Source organism: Embiotoca jacksoni, unplaced genomic scaffold, assembly GCF_022577435.1.
Source record: "Embiotoca jacksoni isolate LCO1_2020_lvr unplaced genomic scaffold, fEmbJac1.0.p SCAF_93, whole genome shotgun sequence".
NCBI lineage: Eukaryota > Metazoa > Chordata > Actinopteri > Embiotocidae > Embiotoca > Embiotoca jacksoni.
This window is the reverse complement of record NW_027185451.1, coordinates 246,796-262,215: the sequence shown is the minus strand read 5'-3', so window position 1 is coordinate 262,215 and position 15,420 is coordinate 246,796. Positions and strand designations below refer to the sequence as shown.

Sequence of the window (15,420 nt, the reverse complement as noted above, 5' to 3'; positions counted from 1 at the left end):
ATTTTATGTCCACTATCTTTGAATAAACACTATTTAATTCAGAGAGTGTCCAGTTGTTCAAAATAAAATAAAACATACAGACATATTATGAGCAACGTGTACTTAAATAAATAAATACCTGTTCTGTAGGAAAATGTCCTCTTTGACCGATTCATCATTATATTGTTATTATTATTTGGATTGTAAATACTGTTTATTTCTGCTCAGGTATAATTTTATTGTTGTAATTGGTCAAAATGTAAAGAAATACTTTACAAAATAATGTTCAGCTAAACAAACCTTTCCATTTTTGACTTTTATTGTGGAATTTTGGCATCTTTGGCCCTAAAACAGTTGTTAGGAGTACAGAAATAAAATGTATTTAAAATAATTTAAAATGAAAAGTAACACGTAGCAACAGATAAATACACTATTTTAGATTAAAATGTACAATATCTATCTGTAGTGTAGTGGGTTAAAAGTAGAAACATAAAATGGAACATTTATTTTACTTGTACTTAAACACTGCATTTGTATAAAAATGTTAACCACATAAATCATCAAGAGTCTGCAGATGTGTCAACATTTGTTCCTTTGTTCCATTCAATTTCTAGTCGTGTTCTGAAATTTCCCGCTCACGACTTTTTTTTTTATAGATCTTATCAAAGTGATTAAATAAATATGACAAGTAGAGTCCCTCTCTTAACCAGCACTGTCTTATGGAGCTTCTTATTCTATAAATTGGAGATTTATTTACTACTAAATAAGATGAATTGATTCATCTTTTACTCTATTTATTTTGTGCTGTTGTGTTCAGTTCCTTGCAAGGTCAACAGGGGGCAGTATGAACCTTAATTTTGAGAAGAGACCAACTGATCTGACCTCAAACAACCTCACAGCCTCCTGAAATAAAAATAGAACCACTGCTTCCCCTCAGTAAATAAAGAAAAAAAATAATAATAATAAAAAAAAGCTCTAAGCTTCAGAGGAAACATGAAACAGTCAAATGAAAGTCAATACACAAGACTTTAATGGACCAAAACAAAGATATGAAAATGCGATCTGCTTAGTAATAATGTATAATATAGAAGTCATACTGCGGTATATTAAAGATGAATGAAATCACAGTTGTCGTTTCAAATTTAAACGCTTGTAGAAAAATAAAAAAAAGTTCCAGCTGAGGAAAATGTTGGCACGTTTAAACAGGAGGCACACGTGAGATCGTACAGCACACGGGACGCTTGTTCATCCACTGACAGCTCAGTTTCTGATTTCACATATTTTCGTTCAGACGTTTGAGATATACAGCTTATTGTTTTCTCACATTTCAGACATGATCTCTTTTTCTCCCTAAAATATCACGTTTAATTCCTACAGTACGATGTTGCATTTAAGACAAGAATTCATTGAAACTCGACTTTCTTCAGTCGTGCTAGCAGCTCCGCGAGGCACGGATGCACCGCGGCGGTTCGAGCTAAATGCTACCATCGGACAATCTTCACGTTAGAGGACGATCAATCTTTCTGTCGGACTGTTTCGTCACCCAATTTTATCCTTTCGAAGGCGGATCGGTTTCCGATAAGCGCTGATATAAAAAAAACTTTCAAACAACATAATGCAGAAAAAGATCCTTGGGGTGATTTAGAAAACTGTGTGGTTTTTCAATCTTTACATTCCCTTTCAAGCTCACTGTTTCAGCGCACGGACGTCATTTCGGACCACAACATTTATCATTAAACTGTAAAACATCCTGCTTTTCGTTATATATCTTGGTCACAAATGTTTGATTAACCCCATTTCAGCCAACATACTGATATCTGAATTGATTTATTTTTTGCGTAATATTGGTGGGGTTCACCATTTCAAAAAAAAAATAAATCCTAATCCACTTCTCCACTTACAGCACCGACTTGGCTCCACTGTACTTGCTTTTTTTAAATTATTTTGAATTGCCCGTGGATGTTCTCTGGCACCTGCTACTGTTTTATTATCACCTGTGTCGAAGGTAGCCGATTCTAAAATGTGAGCGGACGACGAGCTTCCACAGAGCGAAGGACTCTCTTTGTCAAAGTTTGTGTCGTGTGTCGTTTTGGTGTTGTTGATTTTGAAAATGGCATCATGGCAGCTTCTTGCGGCGTTGCTATGGTAACGCCGCCGCCTTCAGGCGGTGCTATCTGACGAAATCCGGGAAAGTACCGGACACAAAAAGCGAGTAGAGTCGAGTCGAGTCGAGTCCAGTTGGTACCATCAGTGGAGATGCAGCTATACACTGGGAATGACGGGAACGTCATTAGTTTTGCAGGTATCTGATCATGAAATATCGGACGATGATATTTTTGACCGGGTGATGGCGCTACAGAAAACAAACATCAGATCCGACATCGTGCCACAAAGTCTTAAAACACCTAAACGGAGAACGTTTTTATACGCGTCTTGGTTAAACGACAAACAAATGATCTTTTCAGAAATATTCATCCCTAATAATAAACAGCTTTATACGACGACGTGGAAAAATACATTTGTCCACTTAGAAAGTGGAAGAAGGTTTAAAGTTTTGTATCATTAGCTCACCAACAGAAAAAAAAAAAAAATACGGTTTCCTGCTGCCAAATAATGGAGAAGCTTTCCAGCAAAATGCACCAACAAAGATTTCTGACTCCAACAAGCTGATATGCACAATGCTGCGTTTGATGTACTTATTTTAATTTTACTTAAATCGTCCTTTTCCTTTATCAACCCAGCTACGTTACTTTGTGAACTTTGTTCAAGCTAATTAGGAACATTCACCTTTGAGTAAAAAAAACATTTTGTTTATTTCCCTTTTTCTTTTTTTTTTTTACACAAATGAAGGAAAATTAACATAGAAACAGTAGATTTTGTGTAAAAACTTTTTTTTTTTTTTTTTAAAACACTGTTTATATATCCATATATTTACTATCTGACTATAACTAATGCTAAAGTTGTTATGTAATGAGGTAAAAAAAAATTAATCCATGTGACATCTCATGCGAATATAAATACAGTTAAGAGAGGCAGAGAGTGATTCTCAGAGGTTATGAGGTGTTTATGAAAATGGCCAAAAAAAACGAACATTAAAACGTTACTGCATCGTTTCACCGTTTTTTTTCCTCCTTCGAAGCAGGATTTGAAGCTCACGGAAAACTGGCTTTCCTTTCAGCAGAGAAGTTGTTAACGTGACGACCGAATCGCTCTCCTTTTTTTTTAAACTCTTATCTGCAGTCTCTGGACGACTAACTGAGGGAAGTCGCTAGTTAACCCCTCTGAACTGCATTTGTACCGTTAGTGAAGTAAAAGTTCTTTCAGGCGCAGTGAAAAAACGAAAAGGAAGTTCACGTGCGGTGAGGCGACGGCGTGCTGACCGACTTCTGCTGCGTCTCCAGGATCTGCAGATCCTCCAGCATCTCCTCGATCAGCGGCGGCATCGATCCCGGGATCTCCAGCTTCAGGGTCACCACTCGCTCGGCTCCTGTGGTAAAACCAACAAAAGAAAAGCACACACGACTTTAATAAATAATGTACGGCGGAGAGATTTACCGCCTCCCACCGCAAGATTGTTCGCAACAGACGTCGGCTCCAAATGCTTCCAGGAATGCGGCGTTTCAGACCAAAACTGATTTAAAAACCCACAACGCACCTGGACTCAGCCCACACACAGCAGCTACTGTTTATAGACTACAGCATGAGCCGTGACAAGAAAGGGACGTTTTTTCATCTTTTGCAAACGCACAAAATGCTGACGCCCTCTGACCTTTAGCGCTGATGCTGCGCAGGTCGGTGATCTTCATGAGGGCCTTGGGGAACATGAGCGGCATGCTGGGCCGCCGCTTACGGGAGTAGATCTTCAGCGCCTCCAGCAGCGGCTCCTGCAGCACCTCCACCTTCGACGGCTCCTCCAGGTCCTGCCGGTCTGTTCGGGGGGAAAATATTTCACCATTTTCACGCACACGTTCTCCTTTCTTTTCAAACATATTTAAAGACTGATCCAGCACCTCCGGAGACGAGGCAGATGGCGCTGAGGAGCCCGCTCTCCGTGTCGTCCATCCCCAGCGGCAGCAGCTGCCCAGCAAAGGTGAAGACCTGATCGGTCAGCGGTCCGAATCCTGCGTTGTGGATCTGAGTACGGGTCAGCGTCAACCCGTCCGAGAAGGTCATGGTGTCCTGGTCCGGGGTGTAGCGGGTGCAGATCCTCAGGATCTGCATGAAAAGAGGAAAAAGAGAGCGAAGGAACGAAACCAAAAGAAAGAAAGTGTTTTAAGTGTTATTTGTGTAATTTAACCCGAAATATAATAAATAAAAAAAAACTATATCTACCGCAAATAAAACAATCATTTCAGCCACTGTCACAAAGCTGCAACGACAATCACTTTCCTTTTTGGAGGAGCCACCTGCAGATCCTACAGTAAAGAACTTATGTCGGTGTGGACCCACCAGGATGTCGAGGCAGGCGGCTTTGAGCAGGGTGATCTGGTCGGTGATGGTCAGGCCGGTGAAGCCCGGCACTCGCTTGGCGAACTCCACCACCTTGATGATGCACTTGGTGGCGAGCTCGCTGAACTTGTCCCAGAGCCCGAGGTCCAGCTGGATCCGGTGGTCGGAACTGGAGTTCTGGACGGAGGAGAAAAAAACCCCAAAAAAACACAAAAGAGGATCAGTGAGGTGTTTGTTCTTCATTGTTAATGTTCAGGTTCAAGCTTTGGGGGAAAAATGCTTTCAAAGACTTAATGGTGTCGGGTTGTTTTCTCTCACAACGCAGGTTTATTTCAGGGAACTTAACACAGTAAAGTTCTTACAACAGAACTTTACAGCATTATACAGAAGAACCCAACAATTCAACGATTCCCTACGAAAGGTAGGAGGAAAAAAAAACAACCTCCCATTTAAGGGAGAAAAACCTCCGACAGAGGAAAGGAAAAACTCTCTTTTAACAGGAAGAAATCCTCCGACGGCTTTGACTTTTAATAATAATAATCGGATTTGCAGCTCTTTAAATGCCCCGCCGCTCCCCCGAATATCTTAAATCCCTTCCTGCTACAGATTACGGCTGACAATCCTACATTTCCCGGGAGGCCGTGGAAATCTCTGCAGCCGATTCCTCACGCCGTGACTCACCGTGGTGTATTTTCCCAGCTGGCAGAGGGAGGGGAAGGTCTCTCTGTGAGCCCGGCAGATCTTCTCCACGACCAGGCCGAGCTCCGCCGTCAGTTCGTACGTCTCCATGATGGTCATCTTCACCGCCTCCTTCGTCCCCTTCCTCCGGTTTCTGTCGTTTCTCACCGCTGGGGGAGGGAATAGGGGGGTTGGAGGGACCCAGGTTATATAAAGATGTTCAGGAAAGCTGTTCAATTTTTATTGTTTGGGTATTATTCTTTATTTCAATAAAACTTCATGTTACCAAAGAGCTTCTTGAGGCTTCAAATTGTTAAAAATGCATCGATTGTTAAATTAGAGGACGTTTGGATTATTAGTCAATAAGATGCAGAAGCAACGTGATTTGCATGTTTTAATTTATATGTAAAGGAAAAGTTTGACAATTTGGGAATTTGCCTCCGAGCTGAGACTGTGTTTGAGTGCCTATTGGTTGCCTCCGTCCCAACTCGATCGACTCCGAGTTTCCGTCGTGTTTTCCGCGAGCGCTTCGACTCTCTCTCTGTGGGTGGAAGATGGTTTCTTCGGAGAGAAACTGTCGGCGCTGAGCCGCGTGCAGGGGAACGTGAAGCCGGGCGAACGCAGCCCTAAAACCAGGTTACCCTTACGTAATCGCTACGGTAACGGTGTCAACGCGGTTTTTATTTTTTTTATTTTCTCGGTGCGTCCCGCTGACTCAAGCTCAGGCAGCTAAACTCACATGTCAGGGGGTATTACGCAACACCTCCGTCTCTGCCTTCCTCAATCTCACTCTCCTCCTCCTCCTCTTCTTCCTCCTCCTCCTCCTCCTCCTCATGGATGTCCTACATCTAGTGGTCAACACTCCGAGTGAGATCATATCACACGCCGACCGGCTGGCTGGCTGACTGAAGCGGTTACGTAGCGTCCTACTGTCCGCTACATGTGATGGATTTATGTAATGTCCGTGTGTCTGACAGCAACAATGGGAGCATGTGGTTGTGGGTGGATCCGTCACTACCACCTCCTCCAGCTCATTCCACATAACACACACACAAACTGTTATCTAGGTCACTGCATAGCTGGGGTAACACACTTTGACTTTGTTTCTGTTGTACAGTGGGGTTGTTATAGAGCGCTGCCGCAGCTCACAGCCAGCTTCTCACTGGGTCATTTAAAAAAAAGAGAAACACATTATTTTAAAGGGATATTTCACATCATAAAGAGGACGTTTTAGCACTTCCTACGAATTTGGATTTTCTGAGGTTTGACGAGTTTCTAGCTGCAAAGTGGATGATTTCTTTTTTTGCATTTAAATATGTTACATATTACAATTTGATTTTTATATGAAATAAATCAAACGTAATTGTAAGCATCTTTTTTTTTAATCATTTGAAGACAAGGTTGAGCTTTGTTTTTGTGGAGGTTTTAACTGAGAGCCCCACAACGATGTAACGTACTAGAATCAATCTGTTCAATTTCCCTCCTTTATTTATATTTGCATTAATCTAGTAAATACAACAATATGTAAAATTGTACTATTATTAATACATTATACGTGAAATCCTTTTACAAATCCTATTTATTTCATATAGAAGTTACATTATATCGTTTTTAAGAGATTATTACTTCTTTCATTTCTTGTTTTTGAACTAGAAAATCACCATAGTGTATTCAGGCCTGAATAGTGTCTACACTGGCTCTTTTTGTCAGCCCCAATAACCTCTCCAAAAGACGTTAGGGCGGCCTGCATGCTGCCTGAATGGTGAAGCCCAGGGCGTAAAATGTCCAGAGAGCTTGTTGCTCTGAATGTACGTTGATAATCGGGCCGCACCGACAACTGTTTCAATATTTTATTTATATGATCTTTTAAAGCTGAAAGAAGTTCTGCATCTTTATGACGTTAAAAGAAGCTAATAAAAAGTCACATCCTCCGAAAACAGATCATGTGATTTCGAGAGCTCATTTGTGTCTTTTTCTCATAATCTAGAATAAACTTGAGAGGATGTTTGAGATCTCTCAGTAAAATTCGAGTTTTTCATTGTTGCTGTGTCCGTTAGAATAATAATAATACAAAAAATAGATCCTCCAAGATCTCTTACAGGAAGGATGCAAATGACAGAAATACATGATTAAAATATAACACATTGCAGATTTGCTAATTAGTCACAATAAACATCCAAATAACACCATCAGGAATACAGATTCAACTCACTTGAATGATAGTTTATATTTGCTTGTGGTAAAGTATTAACTTTAAGAAAAGCATGCCAAATTCTCACCCTTAGAAATAAACAATGTGTGAATTAATCTACCTCTATTCCACATTAAAGCTGGTTCCTGTGGTCTATGCAGCTCTTGCATTTATGAAATGTGCATCTGCTTGCGCAAAAACACAAACTGAGTTGATAATTCACATTTATAACTGTCCCAGTGACCCCTCACTCACCTCTTATGACGTCCTCTAATCATAATCTACGACCTGAACTCCAGAGTCTAGAATCCACTATCTACCGTTTCGTAATTCCCTCTATAATTATTCACATCTTGTGACGGCAGATGAATCATTTTGTGTATTGTGAAAGTCTTTTTAATTGTGGTTAGCCGCCGACTTACACTCTCTGGACATTCCCACAGCGAAGCACCTCTGCAGCCGGCAGTACTGACAGCGGTTCCTGGTGATCTTGTTGATGATGCAGTTCCTGTCGCGGTGACACGTGTAAACCATGTTTTTCTGCACGCTGCGGCGGAAGAAGCCCTGCGGAGGCACCACGACAGGAGAGGCGAGAAGATATCAATAACTGAAGTTCACGAAGACAGCGCGTGAACTGCAATAGAAAGGTTCGTTTTTACTCATAGAACACTTCAGAGATTATGTATATTGGTGCCTGTGGAAATACAGCAGAACACAATAGACCGCCATGTAAACATTGATTGTAGATATTATTCAAACCCCCCCTCCCCCCCCAAAAAAAAAGTCTCTTGGTACATTTTGAGGAGGGCAAACATGTCCACAAAACATTTAATACTTGTGAAGCGATCGGGATTAAATCAAGACTACGAGGTTTGAACTGACGTTTGTTTGAAAGCTCAAGTCGTGCAGTTTCGTAGCAAAAAAAAAAAAAAAAAAAAAAAAAAAAGCAAACAGTTCGCAGTCCTCGAAGGATGACGGCGAGAACTGTCTTGCGTGAAGACTTTTTGCGTTCCCTCGCCATACTTTTGACACGTTACCTTGCAGCCCTCGCAGGCGCTGACTCCATAGTGGTAGCCCGACGACTTGTCTTGACACACGAAACAGGGCTTGTACGTGCGTGGAGGCGGAGGCGGGGACGGGGGGCCGGTGAACAGGTCGTCCGAGCTGGAGCTGGAGCTCCGGCTTCCCACGGCTGCAAACACACAACATGGACACACAGTCAGAGCAGGGAGAGGAACCGCGTGAACGATTTCGAGCCGACAGATTTGAAAGGTTCGGGTCCTTTTTTTTCAACAATTATTTGCTCCTGCAACTTTGAAAACAAAGGATTGGCTTGTTTTATTTGTAATATGTGATCATAAGCTGTTGTAGCGATGTTTAAACAGCTATTTTTTTTTGACACTTTGTAGAATCTGTTACCCAATGAAAATCAGAGCTAATCGTTAGTTTTTTGGCATACGTGAAATTATCTTTAAACCTGTCGCATCTCGAAAAGGATGAGTTGTAATGTTGTTATGACCTTTGAACCTTTCCTCAGGCTTTAACGTACACCTGTGAAAGTACAAATAGAAAACATCTCAAAATCACATTGTCATGAAAATGACAGACTGGCGGCCTCCATGTGGCACTTAGCTGAAATTGCAGGTGTATTTTTGGACTTCACCTCCCAGAAATCCAAAACATTGTCGTCGTCACCTGTTAGTTGGCATCTGAGGAGGCGAGTTTTGTTGCGTTAGCTCCGCCCACCCTCTCTGGCTGAACGACCACTGCTGGACGACGGAGAACGCGTCACTAACTGTGCGACGCATGTGCTTTTTACCGGGGAATGTCGTCACAGGCTGCAATACCGCCGAGGACCACTAGAGGTTGGCTCTGAAAAACCTCCCGTTCACTGTTTTACTGCTGACTGGGCAGGGATTTCAATGTAAATCTACACCGATCTTATCACCCTTTATCTCAAACTCGTCAAAGGCATCACCCCCCCACCCCACCCCCACCCCCGATGATTCAGACTCGCACTGCTCAGTTTTCCCAAATGAAATGATGTTATGTATCATTACATTCTCCATTCTCCAAAAATGTCTCTTAAAATACCAGATTCGATTCTCCGTAAAAGTCAAATCTGGGCTCGAATTCAAAAGTCTCAAATTGAATGTCAAATTTGAGCTTTCCTCGTGTCGAGGTACAAAGTGACCCACTTCGTCCCGGCTTTTTACCTCCAATTTCTCCAGTTTCATTTCACTCCGTCAATCACAACACGCAACCCTCCCCACTTTGAAGAGACACTTTTGAGAGAGGAGATTTGCTCCAGTCTCTTTGCCCCCCCCCCCCCCCCCCAACCCCCCCGGGCTCTCTGATCACCTCCACCGACCGCTCGGGCTCCCCTGACAGAAAACGAAGAAAGCTGTTTTGAAAAGGGGACAAAAAAAAAAAAAAAAGAGAAAAATGTGCTCATCTCCATCCCCTTGAACCCGCGGCCTCTGGTTGAACCTGGATTTCGTGCTGGTCAAACGAGGACACAAAACAATGCGGGAGCATGCCACGAGCCCAACTGACTGATGAGAGGCAGCGAGATTGGGAGGACGGAGGAGCAGAAAGTGTGTGTGGTGGGGCGGCGTTAAGTGATTTGGGTTACCCCCCCCCCCCCCTCTTCCCATCCCAATTTAGGTGGTGTTGTTTGATGTATGCCACAAAGCATTGTGTGAGTCAAACATCGAATCAACAGACTTTTTAGGGTGTTAAACTTTGTAGAGGCTGAGAGATAAGACGACATGTTGTTGAAAAAAAAAGTAAAAGTTTAGCTTGCTATTGGTAGAAATGTAGAAACCTATATGCTATGTTTTTATGTTTAGTTATGTGCTGCTACTAAAAGTGAAGATTTGGCCTCTAGTTTTAAAGATTAACCTCACTTACCCCACAAATCACAATTCATTAGGAGAAAACATTTATTTTTGGATTAGCTTAAAAAAAAAAAATGTTTTAAACAAAACATGACCCCCCCAAAAAAAATCTCAGTTTCCAGCTTCTGGAAAGCAGGAAGATTTGCAGTTTATTTCTGTTTTATATCATTGTTTGATTCATATCTTTGGTTTTCAGACTTTTGCTTGAACAAAACTTTTGAAAAAGTCAGCAAAGAAAAATTTTATGGATTTTTTTTTTTACTATTTTATACCAAACAATCAACCAAGAAAATGCATCCCAAATTATTTTGAGAAGTGATTAATCTGCAGATTAAACAGAACCAAACAAATGTTCAAAACCAATTTAGTTTAGTGTTGCATATAATAAAGAGAAGCATTTAAAAACTAACATTTGACAAATTGGAACTTATTTTGCTTGACAAATAACAAACAATTTATTGATTATCAGTTCAGTAGCAGTCTAATCATTGTTGTTATTTTATGTCTTTGGTTAAAAAAAATGTTTTGTCCCCCTCAGACACTAATGTACGTTTAATTAATGAAGCATTTAAAAGAATGACTCAGGTTGTTGGAAAAACAAAAGCCCAAACATTCATTCATTAATGTCGTCTTGGAATAAAACAAAAAGTACCTTCAGCGAGTCAAAAACGTGAGAAGCAGATTTCATTTTTGGGGGTTCGTTCCCTTAAAAAACAGACTTTTTTTGGACTCTGAGACATAGAAACAGCAACACACAGAGTATAACTTTGAAGTACTTGGACTTTATCTGAGCATTACCTGATACTTTAACTCCACTACAATTTAAAGGGAAGATATTGGCTTTTTTATTCATCGGACTGCTGTAATTAAAGTCTAGTTGGGGCTCTGTGTCACGATTCTCTCTAAACTTCTGAAATAGTTTCATTTGGGTAACTGTTTGAGACCCAAACAACCCAATAAACTTTTTTTTCCCCTTCTTTTAATCAATCAAACAATCTAATGATGTCAGATATAATAATATAACCAGTTTTTCTGAGTACTTCTGCTGTTAATAATCCCTATTTCTCAGTTGCTGTGGCGCTTTTACTTTTGTAAAAAAAAACAAAACAACAGTACTTCTTCCACCACTGGCAACGGTCTGGCTCTCCTCTGACCTCCTGAGCTGGTGACCGTCCGGTGAACCCGTGGTGACCCCAAACTGACCGGCCCTGTCCCAAACGCAGACCACCTCGTGGACTCTAATACAGTTTCCTCTGCTTCCTGCTTCTCAGCAGATCCTTCGGCTGTTATGAAAGGAAGCTCCTGAAAAGCATGGCAGCGTGTAGACAAAGGGCACTGAATGACTTCAAGCCATTCAGTATTTAGAAGCAGCAGGTACACACTTTAAGAAAAAAAGTTTCTAACGCACTATAATGTGCAAAAAAAATGATATTTGCAACGGAAAACCCATTTCATATGATTACATCTGTGCGTGATTTAAATACTTTTATCTCCTTACGACTTCTTTTTTGTGTGAATTATAAACCATATGAGCAGACTTCCAGTGAAATTGAACCAAAATTCAGGAGCTTCATTCAGGTGTGGGAAAGTTAACCGAATAAACAAACATTTTTCAGTCATTTTATATATGTGAATATGAATTTCTGGATTGCAACACAGTCTAGAGATCATCAACTAAGAGCATAATGTATTACATCTATTTTAAAGTGCTCATCAGTTTCACTTTGAAATACATTAAAAACATTTTTTTAAAGCGCTTCATTCTATTTTTTTCTGTTTATTGAAAAACTTCCCTGATTCAGATTTTGATGAGAAGGATTAATGACCACTATTTATGTCATTCACTCATTTATTGTAATTTTAAGATGCTCTATTCTTTCTTATCTATTTCATGAGTCTTTCCTGATTGATTTCTGTATTTTTGTTTTTGTTTTTTAGATTGAAATGTTTACTTCTCAACACGAATTGTTTTACTGTTTACATTTACACTGTCGAGTTATTAGACTGTCACTCATCTGTATGCATTAACCTGTATGAGAGGTGCTTTATTAATACAATTCTCGACTGCAGTGATTGATTGATTCAGCAGATTTATCCCACAGCTTACGGTCCAGATCTATTTTTGTTTTCTACCACTATACATGCATTATCTACAATGGACCTACTTATCAGTGCATCCTATGGTGCAAGGGTGGTTCTTATAACGCAGCGCAAACTAGTATCTGATCAAATAAGGACGAGGCATGAAAAGTCTGGCACCGTCATCAGTTTCCACCTACATTGCGAGCACCGGTGCTCCTGCCAATCCGACTCGATCAGCTCCGGGAAGAAAGCTGCCAGATCCTCGTCCTGCTCCTGCAGCGTGCACGCGGGGCTGGAAGTAGTGTAGAAGTCCACGATTTCTCCGGGACCGAAAGCTTGAAATTCCATATAGTCGAACATGATCCAGGTCCGTGTGGAGACGTTGTCCGCGTGGGAAACCCGTCACGCACCGCAATCGTTTCTGCAGGCTAATTGACGCAAACGGTGTTTAACGGTAGAAGCATGTCTTGCGTTGCCTTCAGAGGGGCGTGTGCGCGCAGGAACAGATCTATATTTCTCCACAGACTGGTCAGGAAAAAAAAAAAAAGTGTCTGCGTTTGGACTCCTCCAAGCGCAACGCAGCGCGGTTCAAGCACATCCAGGTCTGCGGGGCTGTTTTGCATAACAAAGTTTGTTGCGGGACTCCTTCTTCTTCCTCTTATCTCCTCTTTATTGACGAATGTCTCAACTCAACCTGCTCCATACTCGTTATGTCACAGCGAGCGATGGCGTTACCTAATGTATGCGGGTGAACTCTCGGTGAACCTCCTTCCGCCGCTGCCCTTCATATGACCCAGCCGCTGTCTGACATCACAGCAGCAGCGCTGGAAACAAGTCCCTTTACTTGAGAAAACAAAACAAAACAAAACAAAAAAAACACTAAAAATATCCGCTAAAAAAATACAAGTAGGATTAATCAGGCAGAAAAACAGTTCGGAAAATATTTGTTTACGTAAGTTTTTATATTAAGCCATCAAAACTCTCATGCCTGGTTTAACAGATTTAGGATTAGGATTTCACTAAAATAATGTAGCAAACAAACAAAAAAAACACATTTTAGTGTGTTAATATTGGATTTTATTTTGATAAGCTACCAGCTGCCTATGGTGGTGCGTTTGGAGCCCGGTTTGTATTTTTTTTTTTTTAACATCTGTATATATACGTATATATATATATATTTTTTTTTTAAATTTGGAGGTATGATTTACGTTTATTTATTTATTTTCCAACAAACTATTTTGGATCATTTTGACATCAAAGATTTTAAGTTTTAATTGACACAAACAGATGTTACAAATAAACCGGAAGTACACATTGCTGTGCATTGCGTGACCCAATGTGGACTACAACAACTCGAGCCCGTAATTCGTTTCCTTTTTGTTCCGTTTCCTAAAGTTTTTTTTTTTGCTGCAATTTAACTTAATCCCTCCACACGTGCTATTAAAATTAATGTGGTTTTAAAACAACTGCGTTCAACTATCCCTCACGCAGGTTGATAAAATTATGGCGATATTTGGGGGAAAAAAAAAAAATGTACCACTCACCTCCTAATTAGTTTAAACACAACCTGAGCACCTGAGTGGACAAACCAACGGTCGAGTTGCATTGTGGGTAATGTAGGCGCCGCGTTTTGCCTGCGTTAATTTAGATACTTGAACTGTCTACAATGACAAGGAATACATTCATACATTTTTTTTTTCCTGTTCTGCTGACTTACAGCGAATGCAGCGATATTAGCTGAATAAACTAAACGCTATCAGCCTCCGTTGGAGACCAGAAGCAGCCTACTGAGGACAGGTAAGCTCACTTTTTTTTTTTTTTTTTTTTTAACTTCCCTTTGGTTGACAGCAGTTGCAAAGTTGCATCATTATTGGAGCCTTTGGAGCCACAAAAAAAGCTTTACACAACTTATTTAACATTAGTAAGAGCGCTTAGCACACTTGTATACTCAAAATATGGAAGCAGCAAGAAAAAAAAGAAGAAAAAACTAGCCTGGCTTTTTCCAATGTTAAAAAAAAACAACAACAGGGAACCTCATTATTTAGGCTGACGCATATTGTTTGTGTAGTCTGTTTGTAGCAAACTATTCCTTTTAAGTAGAGCTAGATTGAAGGAGTGTTGAGGTATCCAAACAAGAGCTGTCAATAAAGGCAGGATTCTCAGTTTGTGATATGATAAACATACATAAACAAAGATAAACATACGCTGTTTTTGTTGACTGAAGCCTCTGAGGAATGTACATTTTAGAGATTTGTCACAGGATTTTTTTTATCAAACGATGCGCTGTAATTTTTGAGCTGCTTTAATATGTAAGACTGTTTTAAAAAGTAATTCATAACGATTTAAGACGAGTGCATCCAAACTGTCCATCGTTATTTAAGGAATATATTTATTTGTGAAGTTTCATGGTCTTGTCAGCTGACTTAATCAGAATCAGCTTTATTGGCCAGGTATGTTTACGCATACAAGGAATTTGCCTCCGGTTGTAGCTTCTTTCTCAGCGTGCAAAAAAACAACAAAAAAACAGACAGACATAAATAGGCATATAAAACATAAATAAACATATATACAGCTAAGAAACTAATATAAATATACACAACATATTATGTTAAGTACTATGTGTTACTAATTTATTATAGTCTGCCAGTTTGGGCTGTCAGTAACAACACCTGGTTTTAATATGGAGGTAAAAGCTTCAAGATTTTCGGAATTTCTGAAGCGTAAAAGCTTCAGTCAATTCAAGTCAATGCTTTATGTACCACCGGTCGTGCCGTGGCAAAAAGCAGGTAACACTCCCTTTTTTGTGTTTTTTATGCTGAAATGACAGGTTTTTTTTAACTTGTTTATGGAAAGGATCTATTTGTTATTTACCAAACCTCGGCAATACAATAATAATAGTTGGTAATAATAGGTAATAGTTTTTTTAAACGTGCAAAACAAGTAAATAAGCTTGGTCTTTTTTTGCTGGATGTGAATGATATCAATGTGAAACGTGGTTAAAGTGAAATACTCTTCCCTCTCCCTTAGCGCAACTGCGCTGGAGAACAGTCAGGTTTTTAAAAGGGGAAACTCATCTGTTTTAAGTAAATGGCATCAAAGCGAGATAGATAACACTAATTTCCCACTATTGGCATTTTCATG

At 40.2% G+C, this 15,420-nt stretch overlaps 1 protein-coding gene across 1 annotated transcript; it reads right to left on the bottom strand.

Moving 5' to 3' along the window:
• Nucleotides 1-67: 67 nt before the first annotated feature.
• LOC138193729 (retinoic acid receptor beta-like) lies at nt 68-12,953 on the bottom strand. Its single transcript, XM_069141925.1, has 8 exons — nt 12,477-12,953; nt 8,335-8,489; nt 7,720-7,861; nt 5,110-5,276; nt 4,429-4,605; nt 3,990-4,194; nt 3,749-3,907; nt 68-3,466 (listed from the first exon to the last, which is right to left on the bottom strand). The coding sequence occupies exons 1-8, from the start codon at nt 12,637-12,639 to the stop codon at nt 3,330-3,332; spliced, it is 1,305 nt and encodes a 434-aa protein (XP_068998026.1). The 5' UTR covers nt 12,640-12,953; the 3' UTR covers nt 68-3,329.
• Nucleotides 12,954-15,420: the final 2,467 nt, after the last annotated feature.

What these genes read in the sequence shown, in the direction of transcription:
- LOC138193729 (XM_069141925.1), bottom strand. Translation starts at nt 12,639, where the DNA reads ATGTTCGACTATATGGAATTTCAAGCTTTCGGTCCCGGAGAAATCGTG. An exon ending in CCGCCTGCCTCGACATCCTG is followed by an intron (nt 4,195 to 4,428) that starts GTGGGTCCACAC and finishes CTTTTCATGCAG; the next exon opens with ATCCTGAGGATCTGCACCCG. An exon ending in GCGCAGCATCAGCGCTAAAG is followed by an intron (nt 3,467 to 3,748) that starts GTCAGAGGGCGT and finishes GTTTTACCACAG; the next exon opens with GAGCCGAGCGAGTGGTGACC.